This window comes from Molothrus ater, chromosome 26, assembly GCF_012460135.2.
Source record: "Molothrus ater isolate BHLD 08-10-18 breed brown headed cowbird chromosome 26, BPBGC_Mater_1.1, whole genome shotgun sequence".
NCBI classification, from domain to species: domain Eukaryota; kingdom Metazoa; phylum Chordata; class Aves; order Passeriformes; family Icteridae; genus Molothrus; species Molothrus ater.
The window spans coordinates 5,393,035-5,417,372 of NC_050503.2; the positions used below are offsets into that span (position 1 = coordinate 5,393,035).

Here is a 24,338-nt window from a genome sequence, read left to right on the forward strand (position 1 = left end):
GTGCCCCCTGTGCCCACCCCGCGCTGCCCGTGACCCTCCTCGCCCACTCCCCTCGCCCCCCATGTCCGTGTCCGTGTCCGTGTCCGTGTCCGTGTCCGTGTCCGTGTCCGTGTCTCCCTCCCCGCCGCCGCCCCTCTCCCTGCCTCCCTCCCTTCCTCCTCGGCGCGGTCCCCACCGCCTCCCCCCGCCGCCATCGCCCCTTTAAGCGCGGCGCGCGGCGCGGGGGGGGTGGTGGCGGCGCTGCCGGAACAGCCGCGCGGGGGGGGCGCGGCGGTTTCAAGCTCCCCCTCGGGCGCGCGGCCGCAGCCGGCGGGGCCGGGCCGGGCCGGGCCGGGATGGCGGCGGGGGCGGCGGGGGCGGCGGGGGCCGCGCGGGGCCGGGCCCGGGGCCGCTGACAGCCGCCGCCGCGCCATGTACGCCAAGGGCAAGGGCTCCGGCGTGCCCTCGGACGGCCAGGCCCGCGAGAAGTGAGTGCGGCGCCGGGCGGCGGCGGGGGACGGCCGGGGCGCGGAAGTTTTTGCCGGGGCGGGCGCCGGGGGAGCGGGGACGGAGCGGGAAGGGACGGGGGGGGGGGAAAGAGAGATCGGGAAAAGCGGGGGGAGATCGGGGGGCGGGCGGACCCCCCGGCCCCGCCCCGCCGGGGAGCACCGGCAGCCGCGGGGCAGCGGGAGCTGGCGGGGGTCAGCCGGGCACCGGGAGCCGGGATGAGCCCCCCGGTCTGCGGCATCCCCCGCGGCACCGGGAGCCGGGATGGTCCCCCCGATCCGTAGCATCCCCCGGGCCGCCGGCAGTCGGGATGATCCCTCCCGGTCCGTGCTATCTCCCGGGGCACCGGGAGCACGGATGATTCCCCCCGATCTGTGCCGTTCCCCGGGGTACCGGCAACCGGGATGATCCCCCCGGTCCGTGGCTTCCCGGGGCACGGGGACCCGGGATGATCCCCCTCGATCCGTGACATCCCCCGGGGCGCCGGGAGCTGCGATGTGCCGGGGTCCGTGGCATCCCCCGGGGCACCGGGAGTCGCGATCACGCCGGGGCTAACGGGAGCCGGGATGTGCCTCCCGGGTATTGCCATATCCTGGGGCACCGCGAGCTGCGGGAGCACCGGGCTGATCTGCCCGGTCTGCGGGATCCCCGGGGGCACCGGCGGCCGGGATGCCCCTTCCCCGACCGCGCCATCCCCCGGGGCACCGGGACCCGGGCTGCTCCCCCTGCTCCGTGCCATCCGCCAGGGTACCGCGAGCGCACCGTGCCCGCCGGGAGCGGGGCTGTGCCCCCCGGTCTGTGCCATCCCCCGGGGCACCGTGACCGCGATGGCACCGGGGCTACCGGGAGCCGGGATGTGCCCGGTCCGCAGCATCCCTGAGGGCACCGGGAGCCCTCCCCGGCCGTGCCATCCCCCGGGGCAGCGGGACCCGAATGGCCCCGGGGCTGCCGATGCTCCGCGGCCGCTGCCAGCCCCGGTCCCCGCTCCGTGCCCCGCCGTTCCCGGCTGTGTCCCCGTGCCCGAGGCCACCGCGGTCCCCCCGGGGCAGCTGCTGGGGCCGGGGGCTGCACCCGGCGGGGCTGAGACCCCCGTGGGGACCCCGCGGGTCCCGTTCCTGCTCGGGGTTCCGCGGGTGCCAGCGGGGACACGCGTGGTGGCACCGGGCCCCGAGCCACATCCTGTGTGGGTTGTGTCACCTGTCCTGGAGCCACCCCAGCGCTGCTGCCGTGCGGTGTCACCGGTGGGAGTCACCCGGTGCCACCGCTGGGGTCCCTCGCAGGGCGGTGACATCGAACCTCCTTCATCAATCTGCACTAATTGAGGGGAGGGGGCTCCATCCCGGCTGTTCCCCGTGTCGCTCGGGGTCCCTTGGGTGGGGGTGTCACCGTGGCGGTGGCAGGGCCCTGACGCTGCCCCTGTCCCCGTCCTGTCCCCCCAGGCTGGCGCTCTACGTCTACGAGTACCTGCTGCACGTGGGGGCCCAGAAATCCGCCCAGACCTTCTTGTCGGAGGTAAAGGGGGGAGGGCAGCGCCCCCGGACCCCCCCACGCCACCCACGGGGGGTCCTGGAGCCCCTCCCGTCCCTGCTGACCCCCCTGGCCATGTCCCCCTCGCAGATCCGATGGGAGAAGAACATCACGCTGGGGGAGCCCCCCGGCTTCCTGCACTCCTGGTGGTGGTGAGTTGGGCTCTGGGGGGCTTGGAAAGGGGGGGAACCCCCCCATTCCCATGGCAAAGGGGCTGGGAGGGGGTCTGGGATCTGTCCCCCCCCCCCATTCTGCCACTACATCACCTCGTACCCCATAAACACAAACCTGTCCCTCTGCTTTTCCCATCAGCGATTTGGGGGCCCCCCCTTTCCCTCCCATCCCGCCCCCCCCTGCCCGGCTCCTCCAGATGGATCCAATTTGGCACCAAGAGTGGAGCTGGGGGGGGGGCTCCCGGCCCCGGGGCTGGACCCCCGCGCTGGGGGGGCCTCAGCAGAGCCCCCCCGAGGAGGGTGTGGGGATTTGGGGGGGGGGCTCGGGCAGCGAGTGATCCGTGGGTGATTTGGGGAGGGGGGCACACACAGCGAGGGGGGGCTGGGGGTTAACCTGGCACCCAGCCAGCACCCCCCAATCCTGGGGGGGCACCCAGACACAGGCAGGGCCCCCCCCCCCCGCGCTGTCCCGGCCCCAGGGCGGGGGGCGCGGGCAGGGGACCCCCCCCCCATGCCGGGATGCTGCAGCCTGATGTAAAGTCCCAGGAATTTGGGCTCCGGCCGTAGCGACCGTTTCCAGGGAAAACAGGCGGGGAAAGCAGCGCCGGAGGAGCCGGGAGGCCCCCGCCGAGGGAGGGGGGACACGGCCGCGGCCCCCCCGGCCCGGAGCGTGGCCGGGCTCACGTGGGGCTCGCTGGGAGGGGTCAGGGCTGTGTAAATTGGGGGGGGGTCCTCACCCTCTGCCCCCCAACCCATCCCAAGCCCGCTCTGGTTTTCCCAGCGTGTTCTGGGATCTGTACTGCGCCGCCCCGGACCGCCGCGAGACCTGCGAGCATTCCAGCGAGGCCAAAGCCTTCCATGACTACGTGAGTGCCCGCCCGGGGGGGCTCCGTGTGCCGCTGACCCCCCCGCCCCGCGCCGGGGCTCCTGCAGTGCCAGCCCCGATCTCTGGGTGACCCATTTCCCATGGCACAGCGAGGGGGGGTTAATCCCTGGAGGCCTGGCTCTGTGTCCCCCCCCCCTCGGGGACCCCGGCGTGCCCAGCCCCCACTGTCACCCCCCCCCCCCCCCCAGGGGACAGGGACCCCCCCCATTCCCCCCACGCCATGGGCACGGTGCCAGCCGGGGGCGCCCAGCCCGGGGTGTCCCCTGCTCCCCGGTCCCCACCCGGGGTCCTGGGGGTCACTGCGGGGCTGGGGCTCAGTGGGACCCCCCCACACTGAGGGGACCCCCCCAGAACAGCTCTGGGGCTTTCGTCACTGGCACAGAGGCAGCAGCCCCGGTGTTCCCGGTGGTGCTCCCGGTGCTCCTGGGTCCCTGTGCCCGCTCCTGCCAGGGCTGCAGCCACGGCGGGGGCACGGGGGGGTGCTGGGGCACCGTGCCCTGGGATGGGGAGTGGTCCCCAAGATGCTGCAGGGTGCACAGTGCTGTGGGATGCAGGGTCCGTGTCCCACAGGATGCTGTGGGATGTTTTGGGATGCAGGATAGTGCAGGATCCGTGATCCCCAGGATGCTGTGGGATGCTTTGGGATGCAGGATGATGCTGTGGGATGCTGTGGGATGCAGGATGGTGCAGGGTCCACAGCCCCACAGGATGCAGCATTCTGTGGGATCCACAGTGCTGTGGGGTTCCGTGGGGTTCTGTGGAGCCCACGGGGCTCTGGGATGGGGGATGCCACAGGATGCAGGAGACCCTGGGATGATGCAGGAGACCCTGGGATGATGCAGGAGGCCCTGGGATGATGCAGGAGGCCCTGGGATGATGTAGGAGACCCTGGGATGATGTAGGAGGCTGTGGGGTGATGTAGGAGGCTGTGGGGTGATATGGGATGCTATGGATGATGTAGGAGGCTGTGGGGTGATGTAGGATGATGTAGGATGATGTAGGATGATCCAGGACACTGTAGGATCCACAGCCCCACAGGATGTGGGATGCTGTTCCGTGTAGGATGCCTCTGTAGGATCCAGGGTCCCGGGGGGGTCCCTGTCCCTGTGGGGACACCCATGGTGGCACAGGGGGGACTCTGTGGGCTGCAGGACCCTCGGTGCCCCCCGGGCTCAGGACCCTGCAGGGCCCACGGGCATCCCCTGCCCCCCAGGAATCCCCTGACCCCTGGGGGCTCCCGTGGGGTCTCGGGGGGTCCCGGGGTTCCCGTGGGTTCCCGTGGGGTCTCGGGGGGTCCCGGGGGTTCCCGGGGGTTCCCGTGGGTTCCCGTGGGTTCCCGTGGGCCCTGTGAGGCTGCGCTGGCGCCGCGGGGGCTGCAGCAGGACCCCCCCCGCCGCCCCCGGCCCCGTGGCTGCGCAGAGCTGATTTCCATGCTGGAATTAATGAGGCTGCTGCCGGTGCGGTGCCGGTGACGCCGGGGACACGGCGCGGGTCAGGCCACGTTGCCATGGCACTGCTGCCTGCCAGGGCTGGGGGGGAGCCCCGGGGCCCCCCCGCGCCCGCTGGGGTGCCCCACGCAGCCCTGGCCCCATCCCAGTGCCCGGCCGGGCTGAACTGGGGGGGTCCCAAGTGTGGAGCTGGGGTCTCCTCGTGTTCCCACCAACCCCCCCCCCCCCCCCAGGCACGTCGGGACCCCCCAGAGCATCCTGGTGACCCCATAAAACTGGGGGGGCCCAGCCTGTGCACAGCTCTTAGGGGTGGGTATTGGCATCAGCTGCCCCACAGCGGGGTCTGGGGTCCCCCCGGGGGTGAGCAGCCCCCCCCAAAGTGCCCCCCCCACGTGCCCCCCCCCTCCAATTTCCTCCCTCCTGACCTTGAGCCCGCAGGAGGAGCCGCAGCTCCCCCACCTGTTGCCATGGCAACTCTGCTCTGCATCACCGAGCGATGGGGGGGCCGGGGGGGCCCCGTTTGGTCCCTGCTCGGAGGGGACAGCACCGTCACCCCCGGGGGCGGCAGCTGGGGACAGCAGCGGCCCCAGCCTGTCCCTGTGGCTGCGTCCGGGGGTCCCCAGGAGGGGACGCAGCCCTGGGCCCCCCCCGGGACCCCCGTGGATCCCCCCCATGGGGCACAGACCCCATCCGGGTGTCCCTGGGCTCTCAGTGCCACCAAGCCTGGGTGTCCCAGCCGTGTCCCAGGTGTCACCGCGGCCATCCCTGTCCCCAAAGCAGCAGCAGCAGCAGCACCCCCCACCCATGGGCACCCCCACCCCCGCCGGGCTCTCGGTGCCTTGGGGGGGCGCGGGGCCCCCCGGGCGGAGGGGGCAGCGCGGGGTCCCCCCCTTCTCCTCCCTGCTCCAAATTGGAACCATTTGTGGCGCCGGGGCCGGGCCGGAGGAGCGGAAAAGCGCCGCATTCCTTCCCTTTACAGCTCCCCCGGCCCGGCCCGCGCCCCCCGCCCCCGGCCGCTGCGGGGGCCCCGAGCTCGGTGCTGCACGGGGGGCGCTGGGGACCCCCCCGGCCCGCTCTGAGCTGTCTGTCTGTCTGTCCGTCTGTGCCCGCAGAGCGCGGCGGCAGCGCCCAGCCCGGTGATGGGGAACCTGCCCCCCGGGGATGGCATGGCCGGGGGTCCCGTGCCCCCCGCCTTCTTCCAGGTACCGCCCCCCCGCCTGTCCGTGTGTCCGTGTGTCAGTGTGTCTGTGTGTCCGTGTGTCTGTGTGCCCCGTGTGTCCGTGTGTCTGTGTGTGTGTGTGTGTCCGGTGTGTCTGTGTGTCCGTGTGTCTGTGTGTGTGTGTCTGTGTGTCCGTGTGTTTGTGTACCCTGTATGTCCGTGTGTCCCACATGTCCGTGTGTCTGTGTGCCCCGTGTGTCCGTGTGTCTGTGTGTCCGTGTGTCCGTGTGTCCGTGTGTCCTGTGCATCCATGTGTGTGTCTGTGTGTCCTGAGCGGGTTTTGGGGAGGGGGGGGTCACACCCCCACCATGGCACAGCCTCCCCCCCTGTCCCCACAGCCTCCTCCGAGGTCACAGTCCCCCCCCATGGGTCACAGCCCCCCTCAGGGTGACACTGACCCCCCCCGGGACCCCCCCAGGGTGACACTGACCCCCCCCAGCCCCGGCTGACCCCCCAACCCCCCCACCTCTCTCTCTTGCAGCCTTTCATGTCCCCCCGTTACCCCGGCGGCCCCCGGCCCCCGCTCCGGATGCCCAACCAGGTGAGGCGGTCACTGCCGGGCGCCCCCTCCCCAAATAAAGGGGTGCAGCCCCCTCCCCTAATAAAGGGGTGCAGCCCCTCCCTCCCCAGCACCCTGACCTGCTGTTGGCCCCTCCCCTCCCCTCCCCTCTGTGCAGCCCCCCGTGGGTGTTCCTGGCTCCCAGCCGCTGCTGCCCAACGCCATGGACCCGGCTGCTCGCGCTCAGGGTGAGTCTGGGGTCCCCTGGGGTCCCTGAGCCCCCCCCACAGCCCAGAGTGGGGGTTCGGGGGGGCTCTGGGGGTCTCACGGCTCCCCCTCCCCCATCTGTGCAGGGCATCCCGGCATGGGGGGCCCAATGCAGCGCATGAACCCCCCCCGAGGCATGGCCGGCATGGGGCCGCAGGTATGGGGGGCACTGGGGTAATGGGGGACTGGGATAGGGGGCACTGGGATAGGGGGGGACTGGGATAATGGGGGACTGGGGTAATGGGGTACTGGGATAGGGGGCACTGGGATAGGAGGGTACTGGGATAGGGGGGGACTGGGGTAATGGGGTACTGGGATAATGGGGGACTGGGATAATGGGGTACTGGGATAGGGGGCACTGGGATAATGGGGGACTGGGATAGGGGGCACTGGGATAGGGGGCACTGGGATAATGGGGTACTGGGATAATGGGGGACTGGGGTAATGGGGGACTGGGATAATGGGGGACTGGGATAATGGGGTACTGGGATAATGGGGGACTGGGATAATGGGGGACTGGGGTAATGGGGTACTGGGATAATGGGGGACTGGGATAGGGGGCACTGGGGTAATGGGGGACTGGGATAATGGGGCACTGGGATAGGGGGACACTGGGATAATGGGGGACTGGGATAATGGGGGACTGGGATAGGGGGCACTGGGATAGGGGGGCACTGGGATAGGGGGGACTGGGGTAATGGGGGACTGGGATAGGGGGCACTGGGGTAATGGGGGACTGGGGTAATGGGGCACTGGGATAATGGGGCACTGGGATAGGGGGGTACTGGGATAATGGGGCACTGGGATAGGGGGCACTGGGGTAATGGGGCACTGGGATAATGGGGGACTGGGATAGGGGAGCACTGGGATTATGGGATAGTGGGGTACTGGGATAATGGGATGATGGGATAGTGGGATACTGGGTTGATGGGGTACTGGGATAATGGGGTACAGGGATAATGGGGTACTGGGATAATGGAATACTGGGGTACTGGGGTACTGGGATAGGGCAGGGTCAGCAATGCAGGGGTGGAAGTGGTTACAGGGACAGGGTGACAAGGATATGGGGATCGGAATGGGTACAGTGGGACAGGAATGGGGACACGGGGATGGGGTACAGGGATAAAGGGATGGGAATGGGAATTCAGGGATGGGGACGGGGAAACAAGAATAAGGACATGGATGGGGACAGGGATGGGGGTAACAGGGACTGGGGACAGGAAAAGAGGGCTGGGGACAGGGAATGGGGACAGGCAATGGGGATATAGGGACGGGGATGGGGGTAACAGGGACAGGCAATGGGGATATAGGGACGGGGATGGGAATTAAGGGATGGGGATAACAGGGACAGGCAATGGGGATATAGGGACGGGGATGGGAATTAAGGGATGGGGATTACAGGGACAGGGAATGGGGACAGGCAATGGGGATATAGGGACGGGGATGGCTTTTGGGCACAGGGATGGAGGTCACAGCGGGGATGGGGACAGTGCTGGGGGTGTCCCAGCCCCGCTGACCCCCCTGTCCTGCAGAGCTATGGCAGCGGGATGCGCCCCCCCCCCAGCTCTCTGGCCGGCCCTGGAATGCCCACCATGAACATGTAAGACCCCCGTGCCCCCCCCCATAGCCCCCCCAGCGTGGGGGGAGCCTCGGGACCGGCAGGACCCCCCCTCACTGACCCCATTGCCTTCCCAGGGGTCCCGGTGGCCGCGGGCCCTGGCCCAACCCCAATGCCAACTCCGTAAGTTTGGGGATTTTGGGATTTTGGGGAGGGGGGGATACCTTGGGGGGGGGGGTCCTATGGGGGTGCTGCCCCCGTGTCCCCCCCCGTGCTGAGTCCCCTTTGTCCCCCCCCAGATTGCCTACTCCTCCTCATCCCCTGGGAATTACGTGGTGAGTATTGGGGTGCGCTGCTGGGGACGGGGGGAGGCTGCAGTGACCCCGTGACCCCCCCCAAACCCACCCCCCCCTTTTTTTCCTTTTTTCCTTTTCCCTTCCAGGGCCCTCCTGGGGGTGGTGGCCCCCCTGGTACCCCCATCCTGCCCAGCCCCGGAGGTGAGTGAGGGGATTTGGGGGAGTGAGTGGGATTTGGGGCTATAAGTGGGATTTTTGGGTGGGTGAGTGGGGTTTGAGGGGTGTGATTGTGATTTGGGGGGTGTGAGTGAGTGGGATTTGGGGCTATAAGTGGGATTTGGGGGTGTGAGTGGGATTTGAGGGGTGTGATTGTGATTTGGGGGGTGTGATTGTAATTTGGGGGATGTGAGTGGGATTTGGGGGGTGTGAGTGGGATTTTTGGGTGTGTGAGTAGGATTGGGGCTGTGATTGTGATTTGGGGCTATAAGTGGGATTTTTGGGGTGTGACTGTGATTTGGGGCTATAAGTGGGCTCTGGGGGTGCCACATTCACCCCCCCCACGTGTGCTGTCCCCCCCAGACTCCACCAACTCCAGCGAGAACATGTACACCATGATGAACCCCATGGGACCCGCGGGGAGCCGGCCCAACGTGAGCCACAGGGGAGGGGACAGGGCCGGGGACAGGGGAGGGGACAGGGGAGGGGACAGGGCCGGGGACAGGGCCGGGGGTCCCCCCAGCGTCCCTCAGCCCCCCCTTTTCCCTTGCAGTTCCCCATGGGGCCCGGAGCCGAGGGGCCCCTGGGCGGGATGAGCGCCATGGAGCCGCACCACATGAACGGGTCCTTAGGTGGGTGACAGCCCTGGGGACAGCAGGGACCCCAAAATCCCAAATCCTGCGGGACTCGGGCTCCCTCTGAGGCTGGATGGGCTCGTGCAGCAGGAGGGGGTGGGAGGGGGAATGGATTGAGGGGACAGGCACGGATTTGGGGACATGGACACAGGTTTGGGGACATGGACACAGATTTGGGGACATGCACAGGGATTTGGGGACACGCACAGGGATTTGGGGACATGGACACAGGTTTGGGGACATGGACACGGATTTGGGGACATGGACACAGGTTTGGGGACATGGACACAGGTTTGGGGACGCACACAAATTTGGAGTCACACACAGGGATTTGTGGACACAGATTTGGGGACACAAACAGGGATTTGAGGACACGCATACAGATTTGGGGACATGCACAGGGATTTGGGGACACAAACGGGGATTTGGGGACATGGACACAGATTTAGGGACACACACAGGGATTTGGGGATGTGCACAGGGATTTGGGGACATGGACACAGATTTAGGGACACAAACGGGGATTTGGGGTCACACACACAGATTTAGGGACACAAACAGGGATTTGAGGACACACACACAGATTTGGGGACACGTACACGGATTTGGGGACACAAACGGGGATTTGGGGACATGGACACAGATTTAGGGAGACAAACAGGAATTTGGGAACACACACAGATTGAGGGGACACACACAGGGATTTGGGGACATGGACACGGATTTGGGGACACACACACAGATTTGGGGACACAGATGGACTGGACTGAGGGACACACACGGTTTGGGAAGGACACGTGGATTATGGAGGATGGGGGGACACAGTTTGGGGGACACACGTGGGTTAGGGACACTCAAATTTGGGCACACATGTGGATTGGGGGGTCACTAATGCCCCACTGTCACCCTGGCAGGCTCCGGGGACATGGATGGGCTGCCAAAGGTGAGCTGGGGACCCTGGGACCCCCACGGTGCTGCACCCCATTTATTGGGGTCCCCCATGTTCTGGGCCCTCGGTTTATTGGGAATCTCCAATCAATGTGCTGGGATCCCCCCCATGCTCTGGGACCCCTTTACTGGGACCCCCAGTAAATGCACTGGGAGCCCCCCACATCTATTGGGATCCCGTTTTTGGGACTCCCCCATATTTTGGGAACCCCCCGATTTATTGGGACCCCATTTACTGGGGGTAAATGTGCTGGGGAAGCCGTGGTCCCTCATTCATTGGGACCACCCCATTTATGGGGACCCCGTTTATTTGGGCTTCCCCATGTACTGGGACCCCATTTATTGCCCCCCACCATTTACTGTGACCCCATTTATTTGGGCTCCCCCATATACTGGGACCACCTCATTTTTTGGGACCCCATTGTTTGGAACCCCATTTATTGCCCCCCACAATTTACTGGAACCCCATTTATTTCCCCTCACCATATACTGGGACCACCCCATTTTCTGGGACCCCATTTTTTGGAACCCCATTTATTGCCCCCACCCTATACTGGGACCACCTCAGTTTTTGGGACCTCATTTTTTGGAACCCCATTTATTGCCCCCACCCTATACTGGGACCACCTCAGTTTTTGGGACCTCATTTTTTGGAACCCCATTTATTGTCCCCGACAATTTACTGGAACCCCATTTATTTCCCCTCACCATATACTGGGACCACCCCATTTTCTGGGACCCCATTTTTTGGAACCCCATTTATTGCCCCCACCATATACTGGGACCACCCATTTTTTGGGACCCCATTTTTTGGAACCCCATATACTGGGACCCCCCACCATTTACTGGGACCCCATTTATTGCCCCTCACCATGTACTGGGACCACCCCATTTTCTGGGACCCCATTTATTGCCCCCACATATACTGGGACCACCCCATTTTTTGGGACCCCATTTTTTTGGGACCCCATTTATTGCCCCTCACCATATACTGGGACCACCCCATTTTTTGGGACCCCATTTATTGGGACCCCCTTTGTTGCTCCCCACCATTTTTTGGGACCCCATTTATTTGGGTTCCCCCATGTGCTGACACCCCCCCATCTCCTGTCACCCCATTAATCCCCCCCCAGCACCCCCCATGCCCCCACCCCCACTAACTCGTGTCCCCCCTCCCTCCCTCCAGAGCTCCCCCAGTAATTTGGGGGCCCTGAGCAACCCCCCCGGGACCCCTCGTGACGACGCCGAGCTGAGCAGCAATTTCCTAAACCCCTTCCAAAGCGACAGCGTAAGGGACCCGGCGGGGACCCCCGCGCACCCCCGGGGGGGCAGGAGGAGAGGGCGGGGGGCCCGTGGGGGGCGCGGCCGGGGACGGGGGGGGTCAGCGAGCAAAGCCCAGCACTGGCGACCCCCCCGGATGGTGTCACCCCCACCACCACCACCGCCACCACCGGCATCATCATCATCATCAGCACCACCACCGGCAGCGGCGACAGCGGCAGCGGGGGGGGCGCCTTGGCCGAGCGAGGTGTGAGGATGAGGAGGGCGGCGCTGGGGGGGGGGGGCGGTGTGTGTGCCCCCCCCCCATCACCCGGGCCCCCCCCCCGGCCCCGCTGATAACGCTGTGGTGTCTCCGCTCTCTCTGTAGTACTCGCCCAGCATGACAATGAGCGTGTGAGCCCCCGTGTGAGCCGAGGCCGCCGACAGCCAGACCGCCCTCACCCACCACCGAAACAAAACAAAACACAAAACGAAACGAAACGAAAAATTCATTAATTTTAATGATCTAATGATCAGAGCCCCCCCCCGCCCCGTCCCGTCACGCCCAAACCCCCCCCCCCCTTTCAGCGCCCCCCTCCCTCCTCTTCCTCCGCCCAGTTCCGCCCCCTCCTTTTTTTTTTAATTTTTTTTTTTAATTATTTTTTGGTGGTTTTTTGTTTGGTTTTTTTTTGGGTGGTTTTTTTTTTTTTTTTTTTTTTTCCCCAAACGAACACTAAAAACGAGCAGGAAAAAAAAAAAAAAAAAAAAAAGAACTAATAACGATGATTAGAAATAAGTCACGTGACTTATTTGCTGCCCACCCCCCAGCACTGGGACCCCCCCCCCCCTCTCTGTTTTCCAGCACTGGGAGCCTCCTTTTCCAGTCCTTCCCCCCCTCCCCAAACTGGGAGCGCTCCCAGCACTGGGGTTGACCCCTCCCAAAATGCTGGGACCCCGTTTATGCCCCCCCCCCCCCAGCACTGGGAGCCCCCCAAAATGCTGGGACCCCATTTAGGGCCCCCCCCAGCACTGGGAGCCCCCCAAAATGCTGGGACCCCATTTATGGCCCCCCCCAGCACTGGGGACCCCCCCCCCCCCCCCACATTCCCAACCGCAGCCCCCCCCCCCTCCCCAGGGCGGGGTCGGTGCTGAGGGGGGGGTCTGGCACTGGGGGGGGCTGGAGGGGCATTTTTGAGGTGTTTTGCCCCCCCCCCCCACGTGGCGAGGGGAATTTTTTGGGATTTTTTTTTGGGGGGGCCTCCGTGGCATTGTGCCCCCCCCTCCCCTCCATGGCAGGTGGTGCCAATTCCCCCCCCCCCCACAATTTGGGGCATCTGGGGGGGTTCCCTGAGCTGTGCCCCCCCCTCAGGCTGGGAGGGTGTGACCCTACCCCCTCCCCCCCCTCCCAGTTCTCCCAGTGCCCCCCCCCGAGTCCTGGGAAGGGGGGGCGGGGGCGGGGGGGGGCAGACCCAGCACAGCCCCCCCAGTGTGGGTGCAGCCCCGCCCCCCCCCCAAATCCCGGCTGGGCTGGGGGAGGGGGAAGGAGTGGGGGGGTCCAGGCCGTGCCCCCCCAGTGGCGCAGCCCCCCCAGTGCAGAGCAGCCCCCCCAGCCCCAGCGCCCCCCCAGTCTGTGTGCTCAGCCAGCACTGTGACCCCCGGCCCCCCCCCGAGCACCAGACCGGGGCCCCCCCGCCCCCCCCCCTCCAGGGACCACTTCCATATGAAGGAATTTTTTAATTTTTTTTTTTTTTTTTTGGTGTGGTTTGAAATTTTTTTTGTTTTGTTTTATTTTTTGCGGGGTTTTTCTTTTTTGTTTTATTTTTTTCTGATTTTTTCCTCTTTTATAACAGAAAGGACCTCAAAGCCCCCCCCCCCCCCCCACACACCTTTACCCTCCTCAAGAGCCCCCCCCAAAATGCCGCTGCACACCCGGACCCCCCCCCCTCCCCTGTACAGCCCCCCTCGTGTCCCCCCCAAAAGTGGGGTGACCCCCCCCCCCCCCCATAGGCGTAGTTCTGTTCTGTGTAGGGACCCCCCCTCATTTCTAAACCTCTAGATCGCCCCCCCCCCCCAATTGCTTATCAAAACAAAATGGGGGAACACCCCCCCCCCAAAAAAAAAGAACAAAAAAAACAAAAAAAAAAACCCAAAAAAAAGAAAAAATACAAAAAGAGAAAAAAAAAGAACAAAAAAAAAAGCCCTAAAATGACAAAAAAAAAAAAAAAAATCCACGACCCCCCCCCAACACCCCCCCCCCCCCGCATCAATAAATGTAATTTGATTTTTTTTCAGAAGGCGGCGATGTTTGGGTCTCACTGGGGGTGGGGGGATCCCAAAACCGGGTGAAGGGACCCCAAAACCACACGAAGAGGAAGAAGGAGAGGGGGGACCCCAAGAACCAAATAAAGGGACCCCAAATCCGGGTGAAGGAACTCACAGAACCAAGGGAAGGGACCCCAAAACTGGCTGAGGGGACCCGAAAACCACATGAAGCAAAACAAGGCGAGGGGGACCCCAAGAACCAAATAAAGGGACCCCAAAACCGGCTGAGGTTCCAAGGAGGACCCCAAGACCAGATGAGACCCCAAAAACCAAGCGAGGGACCCCAAAACCCAAGTGAAGAGACCCCAAAACCGAGTGAGGGACTCCAAAACCAAGTGAGATTCCAAGGAGCCACCAGGGGGACCCCAAATACCAGATGAGACCCCAAAACCCAAGCGAGGGACCCCAAAACCCAAGTGAAGAGACCCCGAAACCAGGTGGAGGAACTCACAGAGCCAAGTGAGACACCCCAAAACCAGGTGAGGTTCCAAGGAACCACTGGGGAGGCCCCAAAAACCAAGTGAGGGACCCCAAAACCGGCTGAGGTTCCAAGGAGGACCCCAAATACCGGATGAGACCCCAAAACCCAAGCGAGGGACCCCAAACCCCAGTGAAGAGACCCTGAAGCCGAGCGGGGGTGTCCCGGTGCGCTCGGGGTTTATTGGTGGGTGCGAAGCTTCACAGTTTGGAGTCCCCAGTTGGGGTGAGGGGGGGGGAACCGCCCCCCCCAAGCCCACCCCGTGCCCCCCACCCCCTGGCCAGCCCCATTTGGGGTCAGTCGGCGCCGTCGATGTGCAGGGGGGCGCGGGGCGCCGGGGGGGCGCAGGGGGGGTGCCCGTTGAGCTGGGTGGGCACCGGGGGGCTCTTCTTGGGCACCAGGGGGCACGCGGCCCCCCCGGCACAGGCGCGCTTGGGGCTCGGCCGCTGCATCTTGTGCTCCAGCTGCATGTGGTTCTGGGGGGGCAGCCCCAGGCAGGCCCTGCGGGCACACAGAGCGTCAGGGGGGCACCCACGGGCATGGCGGGGTGGCACGGGGCTGGGGAGGGGTGGGGGACACGGGGAGGTGGGCACGGGAGGGATGGGGGACACGGAGAGATGGGCATGGGAGGGATGGGGGACATGAGGAGGGGGTTTGGGGGGTGGGGGACATGGGGAGATGGGCACGGGAGGGGTGGGGGACATGAGGAGATGGGTATGGGAGGGATGGGGGACATGGGGAGGGGGCTTGGGGGGTGGGGGACATGGGCAGGTGGGCACGGGAGGGATGGGGGACATGGGGAGATGGGTATGGGGGGTTTGGGATGGGTGTTCAGGCACTGGGGGTGTTGGGATGGGTGTTCAGGCACTGGGGGTGTTGGGATGGGTGTTCAGGCACTGGGGGGGGTTTGGGATGGGTGTTCAGGCACTGGGTGCTGAGCTTTGGGAACTGGGTGACACCAGAGTGTGGCACCTCCAGGTGTTGGGCACTGGGAGCAGCAGGAATGGGAGCAGGGACCCCACTGGTGCTCAGACCTGTGGGATTTGGCACCCACTGGAGTTGGGCACCCCCAGGCACTGGGAGCCCCAAGGTTTGGGGGTCACTGGCACTGGGAACGCCAAGGTTTGGTTACTGGGAGCCACTGGTGCTGGGCACTGGGATCCTCTGGCTTTGGGCAGCCCCTGGGGCATCAGGGACCCGCTGGGTGCCAGGGTCTCTGTGCTGGGACACCCTGGGCACCGGGACCTTGCTCCCCTTGGGCACCCCGTGACTGGGAAATGGGGACCCACCTGAGCTGGGACCTTGGTGCTGGGCATCTCCAGGGCCTCTGGGCACTGGGACTGTCACCAGCACCTACTGGAACCCCTTGGTGCCACTGGGAGCCACCCCCAGCCCCGGGCACCCCAGGCCTTGGCCTCCAGCACCCCCCGGATCTGGACACCCCCCGGTGGGCACTGGGACCCCCCAGCACCCTGGGTACCCCACCCTGGGAGCCCCTGCACCCTGTGGGTGCCCCTGCGGGCACGGGGCTGGTGGCACTCGGTGGGCCCCGGGTACCTCAGGATGTTCTCGATGCAGCTGCGCTGGCGGAACAGAGCGTTGACCACGGGGGAGCCCTCGGGCACCAGCGGGGCCTTGCAGAGGAAGGCGAGGATGGACAGGACGCTGTGGAAGCCCTGGAACTCGGGGTCGGCCTCGGTGCAGAAGGAGATGCGCTGGCACAGCTCCGTCAGGATGGCCAGGTCCAGGATGATGGGGCTGGCCAGCAGCGAGTCCTGCGGGCAGCCAGGGGTCAGCGGCCACCGTGGCACCGAGGGGACGCCCCGGGGACGCCGCGGGGGCCTGCACGCACCTCGCAGGTGTTGTGGATGACGATGGTGTTGGTGCCGCCCATCATGATCTCGGACGTGTACTCGTCCAGCGCCCGCTTGCTGTCCCCCACGTAGGGCACGTACTTGATCACCACCTGCCAAAGCCACGGCCCCGTCAGCCCCGCTGCCACCCCCGTGTGTGCGGGTGACCCCCCCGGGGCCCCCCACTCACGCAGTGGTCGGGCTTGTCCTGGGGGCCGTAGAGGACGGGGTTGGCCTGGACCGTGTCGTCCACCACGTTGCTCTTGGAGATCTCCTTGGAGCGGAACTGCTGCGGCGCCGACAGGTTCTTCCCATCGTTGTTCCCCAGGTGGTTGTAGCTCACGATGGACTTGGTCTGGGCAGGGGGCACGCGGGGAGGTCACGCCCTGTCCCCTGCAGGTGGGGACGGGCCCCCATTGAGCCCCCACCTACCTTGAGCCCGGCGCCCACCAGGAAATCCACCAGCACCGACTTGAGCTTGGTCTGCCCCGACTTGAAGTCGTCGCCGCCGATGAAGACGCGGCGCTGGGCGGCCAATTCCACAGCCCCGGGCACGAAGGTGTTCTGGGGGGAGCCGTTGATGTAGGCACAGCCCTCCAGGATGCTGGCCACGGCGAACAGCGTGGACGGCGACACCTCCAGGCCTCGCTGCGGGGACACGGGGCGGCTCAGGGCGCCGTCACCCTCCCGAGGGTGCCACCATCTCGAGGGCGTCACCCTCCCGAGAGTGTCACCATCCCGAGAGTGTCACCATCCCGACGGTGTCACCATCCCGACGGTGTCACCATCCCAACGGTGTCACCCTCCCCACGGTGTCACCATCCCGAGAGTGTCACCATCCTGAGAGTGTCACCCTCCCCACGGTGTCACCCTCCCGAGAGTGTCACCCTCCCCACGGTGCCACCCTCCCCACGGTGTCACCCTCCTGACGGTGTCACCATCCCGACGGTGTCACCCTCCCGAGAGTGTCACCCTCCCCACGGTGTCACCATCCCGAGAGTGTCACCATCCCGACGGTGTCACCATCCCGAGAGTGTCACCCTCCCCACGGTGTCACCATCCCGACGGTGTCACCCTCCTGACGGTGTCACCATCCCGACGGTGCCACCATCCCGAGAGTGTCACCCTCCCCACGGTGCCACCCTCCCCACGGTGTCACCCTCCCCACGGTGCCACCCTCCCCGGCCGCCCCCTGACCTCGATGGCCCTCAGCAGGTTGTCGGCGGTGTCGTTGAGCCCCGGCACGATGTCACAGAACCTCTCCGTGTTGGCCGTCCACAGGACGATGACTTTGTCCACGCCGCTGCTCTCCTTGAAGTCTCGGATGTCCCTGCGGATCTGCTCCACCTGGGGCACGGCCGAGGCGGGGCGGGGGACGCGTCAGGACCCGTGTCCCTTGTCCCCTCCCCCGTGTCCCTTGTCCCCTCCCCTGCCCCGCCCGGCCGGACCTGCTGGGCCATGGGGCCGCGCAGGACGTTGTCCGCCCGCTCCTCCTGGTTGGCGGCGATGAACTCGGGGATGTAGATGGAGGGACGGGGCTTCATCTTCTCCATGTGCGGCCAGAGCTGCTCCTGCAGCGGCCACTCCAGCACCTCCGCCCGCCGCATGGCCTCGGCCAGGTTCAGCGAGGAGATGTCCCAGCCTGGGGGACACGGGGTGACCCAGGCGCTCGGGGCGCCCCGCGCCGCCGGGGGGACCCCCCGTGCCCCACCTACCGTCGAAGACGATGTCGTTGGGGTGCACCATGGGCAGCAGGTCCCGGAAGGGCACGTAGACATCACCCGAGGGGCCGGTGCCCAGGCACACGGTGGAGGCTTGCAGCAGGGAGCCGTAGTAGTTGGCTGTCTGGGATGGGACAGGCAGGGATGAGGCCTGGGGGGGGTCAGAGGGGTCCCTGCACCCCCAGAGTGGGAGCTGGGGCTGCAGAGCCCCTCTGCAGGGGCAGGGAGGGGATTGGGGTGCGGGACACCAGGGCAGCTGAGCTGGGTGTCCCCAGCCCTGTGGGGTGACCCCAGGTCCCAGGACATCACTGGGGTCCTTCTGGGGACACCCCAGGGACGTGGCCCTTGCAGGGGTCACACTGAGGACGCCCACCTCGCTGGGGTCACATTGAGGACTCCCATGCCACTGAGGTCACTCTGGGGACACCCCCTTAAATGGGGTCACACTGGGGACACCCCGCTCACTGAGGTCACACTGGGGACACCCCCCTCACTGAGGTCACAATGGGGACACCCACCTTGCTGGGGACACCCACCTTGCTGGGGACACCCACCTTGCGGCCCGTCTTGGTCATCCAGGAGAGCCCCAGCCTGTTGGCCAGCACGGCCGCTGTCACCGTGGTGCCGTTGTTGCCCCCCCAGCCCACCAGCATCACCCCCAGGCGCGGCACCTGCCGGCCGGTGCGGAAGGTGAAGCGGGTGGAGCACGGCCGCACCTGGGGACAGAGAGAGGGCACAGCTGGGGACAGCGGGGACGAGCGGAGCCCCCCCGAGCCCCCCCGGAGCCCCTGCCCACCTTGGTGACGCCGTTCTCCTTGCAGACGTGCACGGTGCTGTAGGTGTACTTGGCCTCGATGAAGTCCTTGCTGTAGGTGACGTTGGGGCTCTCCACGAGGAATGGCTCTGCCATTGTTCCTGGAGCTGCAATGGCAGGAAATGGGTGTCAGCACGCCGGGCCACCCCCCCGGCCCTCCCCGGGCCCTCCGCCCTGCTGGGACGTGGCTGTGCCGCCCGTGGGGACCTTGGCTCCCTGCCCTGCGGGGTGGTGGTGGCGCTGGGACGGTCACTGCGGCCCCTTCCCACCCGGGTCGGGGCCAGGGGCGGTTTGGGGGGCACAGCCTCGCCCCAGAGGGCCCGGGGGGGGCACGGTCCTGCTCGGGGCAGGCAGGGACTGTCCTGGTGTCACCTCGCTGGGGGTGGCACAGCGGGGACCAGGGATGCTCCCAGGGGACGAGGGTGTCCCTGCACGCCGGGGGGCTGGGGGTGCAGGGGACACTGTGGGAATTGTGTCTTCCCTCGATCCCTGGGGGTGACAGAGGTCGCGTCCAGGTGACGTGGGGACAACCCCGCACCCTGGGGTGGCGCACAGGGGACAGCAGGGGTGTCCCTGCTGCTGAGGGTGTCAGAGCGTGCAGGGGACGTGGGGACAGAGGCTGTCCCAGCTCCCAGGCATGCAGAGAATTTGGTGACAGGGGCGGTCCCTACGCCCTGGCGTGACAGATGGGGCAGGGGACATGGGGACCAGCGCTGTTCCCACTCCCAGAGCTGTCCCAGGGGACATCGCGACCAAGACTGCCCAGGGGTGGCAGAGGGGACACGGGGACAGAGGCGGTCCCTGCACCCCGGGGTGGCACAGGAGACGTGGGAACAAGGACGGTCCTCTCCAGGGGAAAGGGCACTTGGGGACAGCGCTGTCCCAGCGCCCGGGGGTGGCGGGGGGGACACGGACCCGCAAACCCGAACCGCTCCGGGGTCAGTCCCGCCCCGCCGCGGGCACTCACCGGACCGGGCCGCGCCGGGCGCGCAGGAGCCGGAGCCGGGGTCTGAGTCTGTATCGGTGCCGGTGCCCGGTGCCCGGTGCCAGTGGTTGTGCCCGGTGCCCGTTGTCCGGTGGCGGTACCCTGTGCCCGGTGCTCGGTGCCCAGTGCCGACAGCCGGTGTCCGGTGTTCAGTGCCCGATGTTCAGTGTCCGGTGTTCAGTGTCCGGTGTTCAGTGTCCGGTGTCCCGTGCCCGGTGTCCGGTGCTGCCCCGCGGGGACGATGCGATCGCGCTGCGGCCGCCCCGGCTCCCGCCGCTTAATCGGCTCCGCGGCCCCGCCCCGGCCCCGCCCCCGCCCGGCCCCGCCCCCCCCGCACGTGCCCACCGGTACCGGCAGCCCCGGACCCCCCGGACCCCCCCCCCCCCCCGACCCCCGGTCCCGGGGCACGTGCGGGGCTCCCCGGACCTCGCCAGCCGCTCGTACCGGGGGAGGGGGGCGGGAGGGGGAAGCGGCCGCTGACCCGGGAAGGGGAAGTGTCGCCGGGGCCGGTCCCGGGCCAGGACCGGGGGTCCCGCCGCCGCCTTCCGGCCATTGAGAGCCCCGGGCCGGCGGCTTCCTGCGCCCGGGACCCGCGGGCGCCTTCCCACGGCGCCGCTCCCACGGGGCTGCCAGCCCGGCACCGGCACCGGCACCGGCACCGGCACCGGCACCGCGCTGCCCGGGCAGGGGCACCCGGGCACCCCGCAGCCGCTGTTATCCCGCTCGCTGCTGCCCCCGGCGTGGGCACCCCAAAAACCACGGCACCCCAGAGCCCCCGGCGCGGGCACCCCGGAGGTCACGGCACCCCAGAGCCCCTGGCACCGACACCCCAAAAAGTCACGGCAGCCCCGGCAGCCCCAGCAGCCCCGGCAGCCCCGGCAGCCCCGGCAGCCCGGAGCCCGCAGGGCGGACTCGCCGCGGAGCCCCGGCCGCCCCGGGGGGCACCGAGCCCGTGTGGGGCCGCACCCCCGCGCGGGCCCGGGCAGAGAAAGGGGTCGTGGCCGCCCCCCCGCTGGCGGCCCCCGGGGTCCCGCTGCCTTTCAATGGCCCGCCCCGCTTCAAAGGGGCCCCCGGAGCCGCAGCAACGCCCCGGCCCCCTCCCCACCCTCGCTCCCCGCAGACACGGCGAGGACAGCTCTGCCCTCCTCCGCCACCCACCCCGCTCCTCGGGGCTCGCTGCCATCGCCACCCAGCCTCCGGCACGCAGCGGGACGGGACCCACCGGGACCGACCCCGGAGGGCACCTGCGGCCGGGCGGCCGCGGGGAGAGGCGGCGGTGGAGGGCACGGCGGTGCCGGGGGGCCGCGTCCGGCCCCTTGGCCATGGAGGAACAATGATCCCTTGGTGCCGGGCTGGAGGACAAAACGAGCCCCGCGCTGGAATGCCAGTGCCTCAGCAAATTATTGAAACAAAAATAACATTTCTTTGTACAATAATCCTGGGGCGGGGAGGGTCCGGGCAGCGCTGCCAGGGGCCCAGAACTGGTATTTTTCCACTGCTTTCCTCTTTTTTTTTTTTTCCCCTTATTTTTTTACTTTTTTTTTTTTTTTTTCGCCCCCCTCCCATAACTCCCACCATTGTTCCTTCCCCCACTCCCTTCCCACTCCTCCCACGCTCGGCACCGCATGAGCGGGGCTCCCTTGTTCCCGCTCGCCCAACGCGTCCATGGGCCGGGAGCCCGGGCCGGCCGCCCAGCGCCTTCGCTCCCCAGCTGCCGGGGGCTGGCCGGGGGCCAGCGGAGCCGCAGCGGAGCCATAGCGACCGGCCCCGCTGGGCCAGCAATGGAGCCCACCCCCCGCTCCCTGCGGACCCCCCGCCCCAGCCCCGGGATGCGTTTCCAGGCCACGCAGCCCCCCCGGGGGCTCCCAAACTTCATTCTAAGCAGGTTCAGGGGCTGCTCCCGCGGCAGCCGGAGATGCTGGGAGCGCTGGACGGGCTCGGTTGGGGGGTCCTGCCTCTGTCCCCCCACCACAACAGGTCGAGGCCGACCCCGCCAACCCCGGATTTGTGCCTCGCAGCAGCCCCAGCATTCCCTTGCCACGTTTTCCTTCCTCCACAGTTGGGTTTTTTCCCCTCGTGTAACACAATCCCAAGCCCTGGCCCTTCATTATATCCCTGCTGGCAGCTCCTCATCCTCCTCCCTCTCCCTGTGCCATCGCCCTCCCGGCGCTGCGTGCCCAAGGTCGGGCCCACGCCTGCAAGGGGGGGAGCAGGGGGTGATTTTGGGGGTCGTGCCCGGCGCTGGAGGCGCAGCAGCTGCTCTGGGAGAGGGACCAGCGCCATCGGACCGTGGCGAGGACAAATTATTCTAATGAGCTTCCTCCTGTAAACGAGCCACGAGCACTGAAAGGTGCCCAGGGAAAAAACCCACGGGGGAAAAATCCACAGGGGAAAAAACCCATGGGGAAAATAAAGACCACGGGAGGAAAAAACCCACAGCGCTGTCATCGGTTTCCAGCACCCCTAAAACCTGGCCAGGGCCTTCCCACGCCTGCGTGACCCCAGATTAGGGGCGGTTTGCGCACGATGCGATGCAAAGTGACTTTTCCCAAGTGTGACCCGAGTTATCGGTGAATTATCAGAGGCCAGGGCTCCTCCCGAGCCTGCGGCCGGCCGGGTTTTGCCAGCCCGGAGGGCGCGGAGAGCGGGGATGCTCCCGGTGCGGCGGCCCCGGCTCCCGGCGGGGCCGATAAGGAGGCGGCGGCGGCGGCGGGAGCCCGGCTGGCTCTGGCACAGCGAACGCAGCCAGTAAATTTCCACTGGGGCAGCTCCGAGTTAATGAGCTCAATGCGTGACCCCGGGCAGCGCCGGAGCTGCCAGCGGTTGGGAGGAATTCCCCAGGAAAGCTGGGAGGGGATGGGGACCCTTCCTGTGCGAGCGTCCCCGCGGGGCAGAGCCGGCCTTGGAGCCGCTCAGCGCCCCGGGGGAGGCTCACAGAGGCTGAAGGGGGCCCGGGGTGCAGAGCTTGGCTCAGAGGCCACGTCTGAAACTAAAACTGGAGGGTTTGGGGATTTGCAAGAGCCTGGGCTCAGCTCTCGCTCCGTGGCCGAGTCCCACCGGTGTCTCCTCGGGCGGGTGCTGCCGTGTCAGCTTGCAAGGACAAGGACACCTTTTAACAAATAAACCAAGACTCTGTACAGCGTTATTTGAGCCCCGGAGGATTGTCACCTTCTCCACCGTGTGCGGTTTTGGAGGGACAATCCCCAGAGCCCAAGGGAACGCGTTACAGACACGGGAACGCGGGGCCAGCAGCACCTGTGGCCTCCAGCCCTGAGTTTGTGCTGCTCGCTGTGCTCAGGAGGGAGGCAGCACCAGCACAGCGGCTGCTCCAAAGCCCTGCACTCCTGAGTAGTTTTATCCTTGGTTTTATTGTGCCTGCTCCATCCAGCCCCGGGGCTGCTGCTGAGGGCAGGGCCAGAGGAACCCACGGTGACAGCAAGGCAAGGGACACTCCGGACACAGCCCAGGTGCCCTTTGCATCCTGAGCTTCTCCGGGATGACTCAGCCAGGGGGGAGGAGGTGGGAGCTGCAGCAGGGTCCGTGCCAGGCTGTCCCCAGCTCCTGCTCCAGCAGCACCCCCGGGCCGAGCCCCACTCCCCTCGCTGGTTTCGGAGCATCCCTGAGCCCCCAGCAGCATCCAGAGCCTCCTCCACAGCAGCTTTTCCTCCAGAAAGCCCGAGGGTGCTGCAGTGGGAAGCCCCCAGCTGGTGCCAGGGCTGGAGGCTGAGCCCAGCCCAGCGTTCCAAGGAGCTGCCCCGCTCCAGGCTCCTCTTCCCTCTCCTCTTTCTTACCTACTCCCTGCTCTGACACTTGAGCTCGCTCAAGTGACCCGGTTCCTTCCCGTTTCCTGCTTCCAAGCTCCACGCCAGCCATTTATCACCTTTCCCTTTTGAGTTTCCTTGCAGGGAGAAGCACTGAAAAGAAATCCACAACCTTATTGTCTGCTTGTTTTCCAATACAGTGAATTTATTATATGTTGCAAAATCAGCATTCAGCTTTTTTAGTGTACAAAAAAAGGACACTAGCTCTTAAGAAAAAAGATTAGGAAAGCTGAAGACTATGCTGCCTTGAAATTGTAACATTTTGGCAAAGTGAAAAGCTCTTTTGTAAACTCCAACTCCATGGCTCAATATAGTTTTTATCCACAGTACAATATTACAAAGTAAAACACAGTATCAATAAGTTAAGATCATACTTAAATCACCTAGAACTGGTTTCTATTAACCCAAAAAGCACAAAATTTTGCCTAAGCTTCGTTGTCTCTAAAAAGAAAAAAAAAAAAAAAAAAAAAAAAGAAAAAAAAAAAGGCAGATTCGACTACAATTCTTTAACACAGTCCAAAAGAAAAGTGAAGCAGGAAGTTGGTGGATGCTAATTGGGTCTCACAGTTTGGATAATTAATTAAATATTTTCAGGGTTTTTTTTTATATTCAAATTTTTTAGAAGTTCCAGAATATACATGTAAATGTACACAATACATCTTTGTATACAACTCTGTTTGCAAAAATATCTTATAGCAGATGTATAAAGATTGAGATCCATCTCTATCCCCCCCTCCCCAAGCAACAACAACAACAACAACAAAAAAAAAACAAAAACCAAAAACAACAACCCTCCTTTCAAAATATTAAGGATCAGGAGAAGTGTTTCCATGGAAGAATTTACCCATCCTGGGTTTGTAGCTGCTGCCTCTTCTGCCATCCCGAGTTCCGCCTCCTCCGCAGCCGGAACGAAGCCCCCGAGCCCC

The 24,338-nt window shown here is 65.5% G+C and overlaps 3 protein-coding genes across 3 annotated transcripts; 2 read left to right on the plus strand and 1 right to left on the minus strand.

The window, feature by feature from the left end:
* The first annotated feature begins 366 nt into the window (after positions 1-366).
* Positions 367-12,102, plus strand: SSBP4 (single stranded DNA binding protein 4). Its single transcript, XM_036399460.2, has 17 exons — positions 367-467; positions 1,926-1,998; positions 2,104-2,165; positions 2,968-3,052; positions 5,633-5,722; positions 6,221-6,280; positions 6,417-6,486; positions 6,592-6,662; positions 8,038-8,105; positions 8,201-8,246; positions 8,363-8,398; positions 8,506-8,560; positions 8,939-9,009; positions 9,129-9,207; positions 10,125-10,153; positions 11,345-11,446; positions 11,807-12,102. Exons 1-17 carry the CDS (start codon positions 412-414, stop codon positions 11,834-11,836), a joined length of 1,083 nt encoding a protein of 360 aa, XP_036255353.1. The 5' UTR covers positions 367-411; the 3' UTR covers positions 11,837-12,102.
* Positions 12,103-14,373: 2,271 nt separating this feature from the next.
* ISYNA1 (inositol-3-phosphate synthase 1) lies at positions 14,374-19,814 on the minus strand. The gene is made up of 11 exons (XM_036399434.2): positions 19,574-19,814; positions 18,589-18,713; positions 18,347-18,508; positions 17,787-17,916; positions 17,520-17,713; positions 17,269-17,418; positions 16,504-16,719; positions 16,262-16,426; positions 16,071-16,184; positions 15,776-15,993; positions 14,374-14,719 (listed from the first exon to the last, which is right to left on the minus strand). Exons 2-11 carry the CDS (start codon positions 18,700-18,702, stop codon positions 14,515-14,517), a joined length of 1,668 nt encoding a protein of 555 aa, XP_036255327.1. The 5' UTR covers positions 18,703-18,713; positions 19,574-19,814; the 3' UTR covers positions 14,374-14,514.
* On the plus strand, positions 19,751-20,928 carry LOC118696847 (proline-rich protein HaeIII subfamily 1-like). The gene is made up of 3 exons (XM_036399173.1): positions 19,751-20,031; positions 20,113-20,545; positions 20,656-20,928. The coding sequence occupies exons 1-3, from the start codon at positions 19,751-19,753 to the stop codon at positions 20,926-20,928; spliced, it is 987 nt and encodes a 328-aa protein (XP_036255066.1).
* The last annotated feature ends 3,410 nt before the right edge of the window (positions 20,929-24,338 follow it).

What these genes read in the sequence shown, in the direction of transcription:
- SSBP4 (XM_036399460.2), top strand. Translation starts at nt 412, where the DNA reads ATGTACGCCAAGGGCAAGGGCTCCGGCGTGCCCTCGGACGGCCAGGCC. An exon ending in TTCCTGCACTCCTGGTGGTG is followed by an intron (nt 2,166 to 2,967) that starts GTGAGTTGGGCT and finishes TGGTTTTCCCAG; the next exon opens with CGTGTTCTGGGATCTGTACT. An exon ending in TGGCCGGCATGGGGCCGCAG is followed by an intron (nt 6,663 to 8,037) that starts GTATGGGGGGCA and finishes CCTGTCCTGCAG; the next exon opens with AGCTATGGCAGCGGGATGCG.
- ISYNA1 (XM_036399434.2), bottom strand. Translation starts at nt 18,702, where the DNA reads ATGGCAGAGCCATTCCTCGTGGAGAGCCCCAACGTCACCTACAGCAAG. An exon ending in TGACCAAGACGGGCCGCAAG is followed by an intron (nt 17,917 to 18,346) that starts GTGGGTGTCCCC and finishes GTCCCATCCCAG; the next exon opens with ACAGCCAACTACTACGGCTC. An exon ending in TGGTGGGCGCCGGGCTCAAG is followed by an intron (nt 16,427 to 16,503) that starts GTAGGTGGGGGC and finishes CCCCCTGCCCAG; the next exon opens with ACCAAGTCCATCGTGAGCTA.
- LOC118696847 (XM_036399173.1), top strand. Translation starts at nt 19,751, where the DNA reads ATGTTCAGTGTCCGGTGTTCAGTGTCCGGTGTTCAGTGTCCGGTGTCC. An exon ending in CCGGACCTCGCCAGCCGCTC is followed by an intron (nt 20,032 to 20,112) that starts GTACCGGGGGAG and finishes GTCCCGGGCCAG; the next exon opens with GACCGGGGGTCCCGCCGCCG. An exon ending in CCGGGGGGCACCGAGCCCGT is followed by an intron (nt 20,546 to 20,655) that starts GTGGGGCCGCAC and finishes CCCGCTTCAAAG; the next exon opens with GGGCCCCCGGAGCCGCAGCA.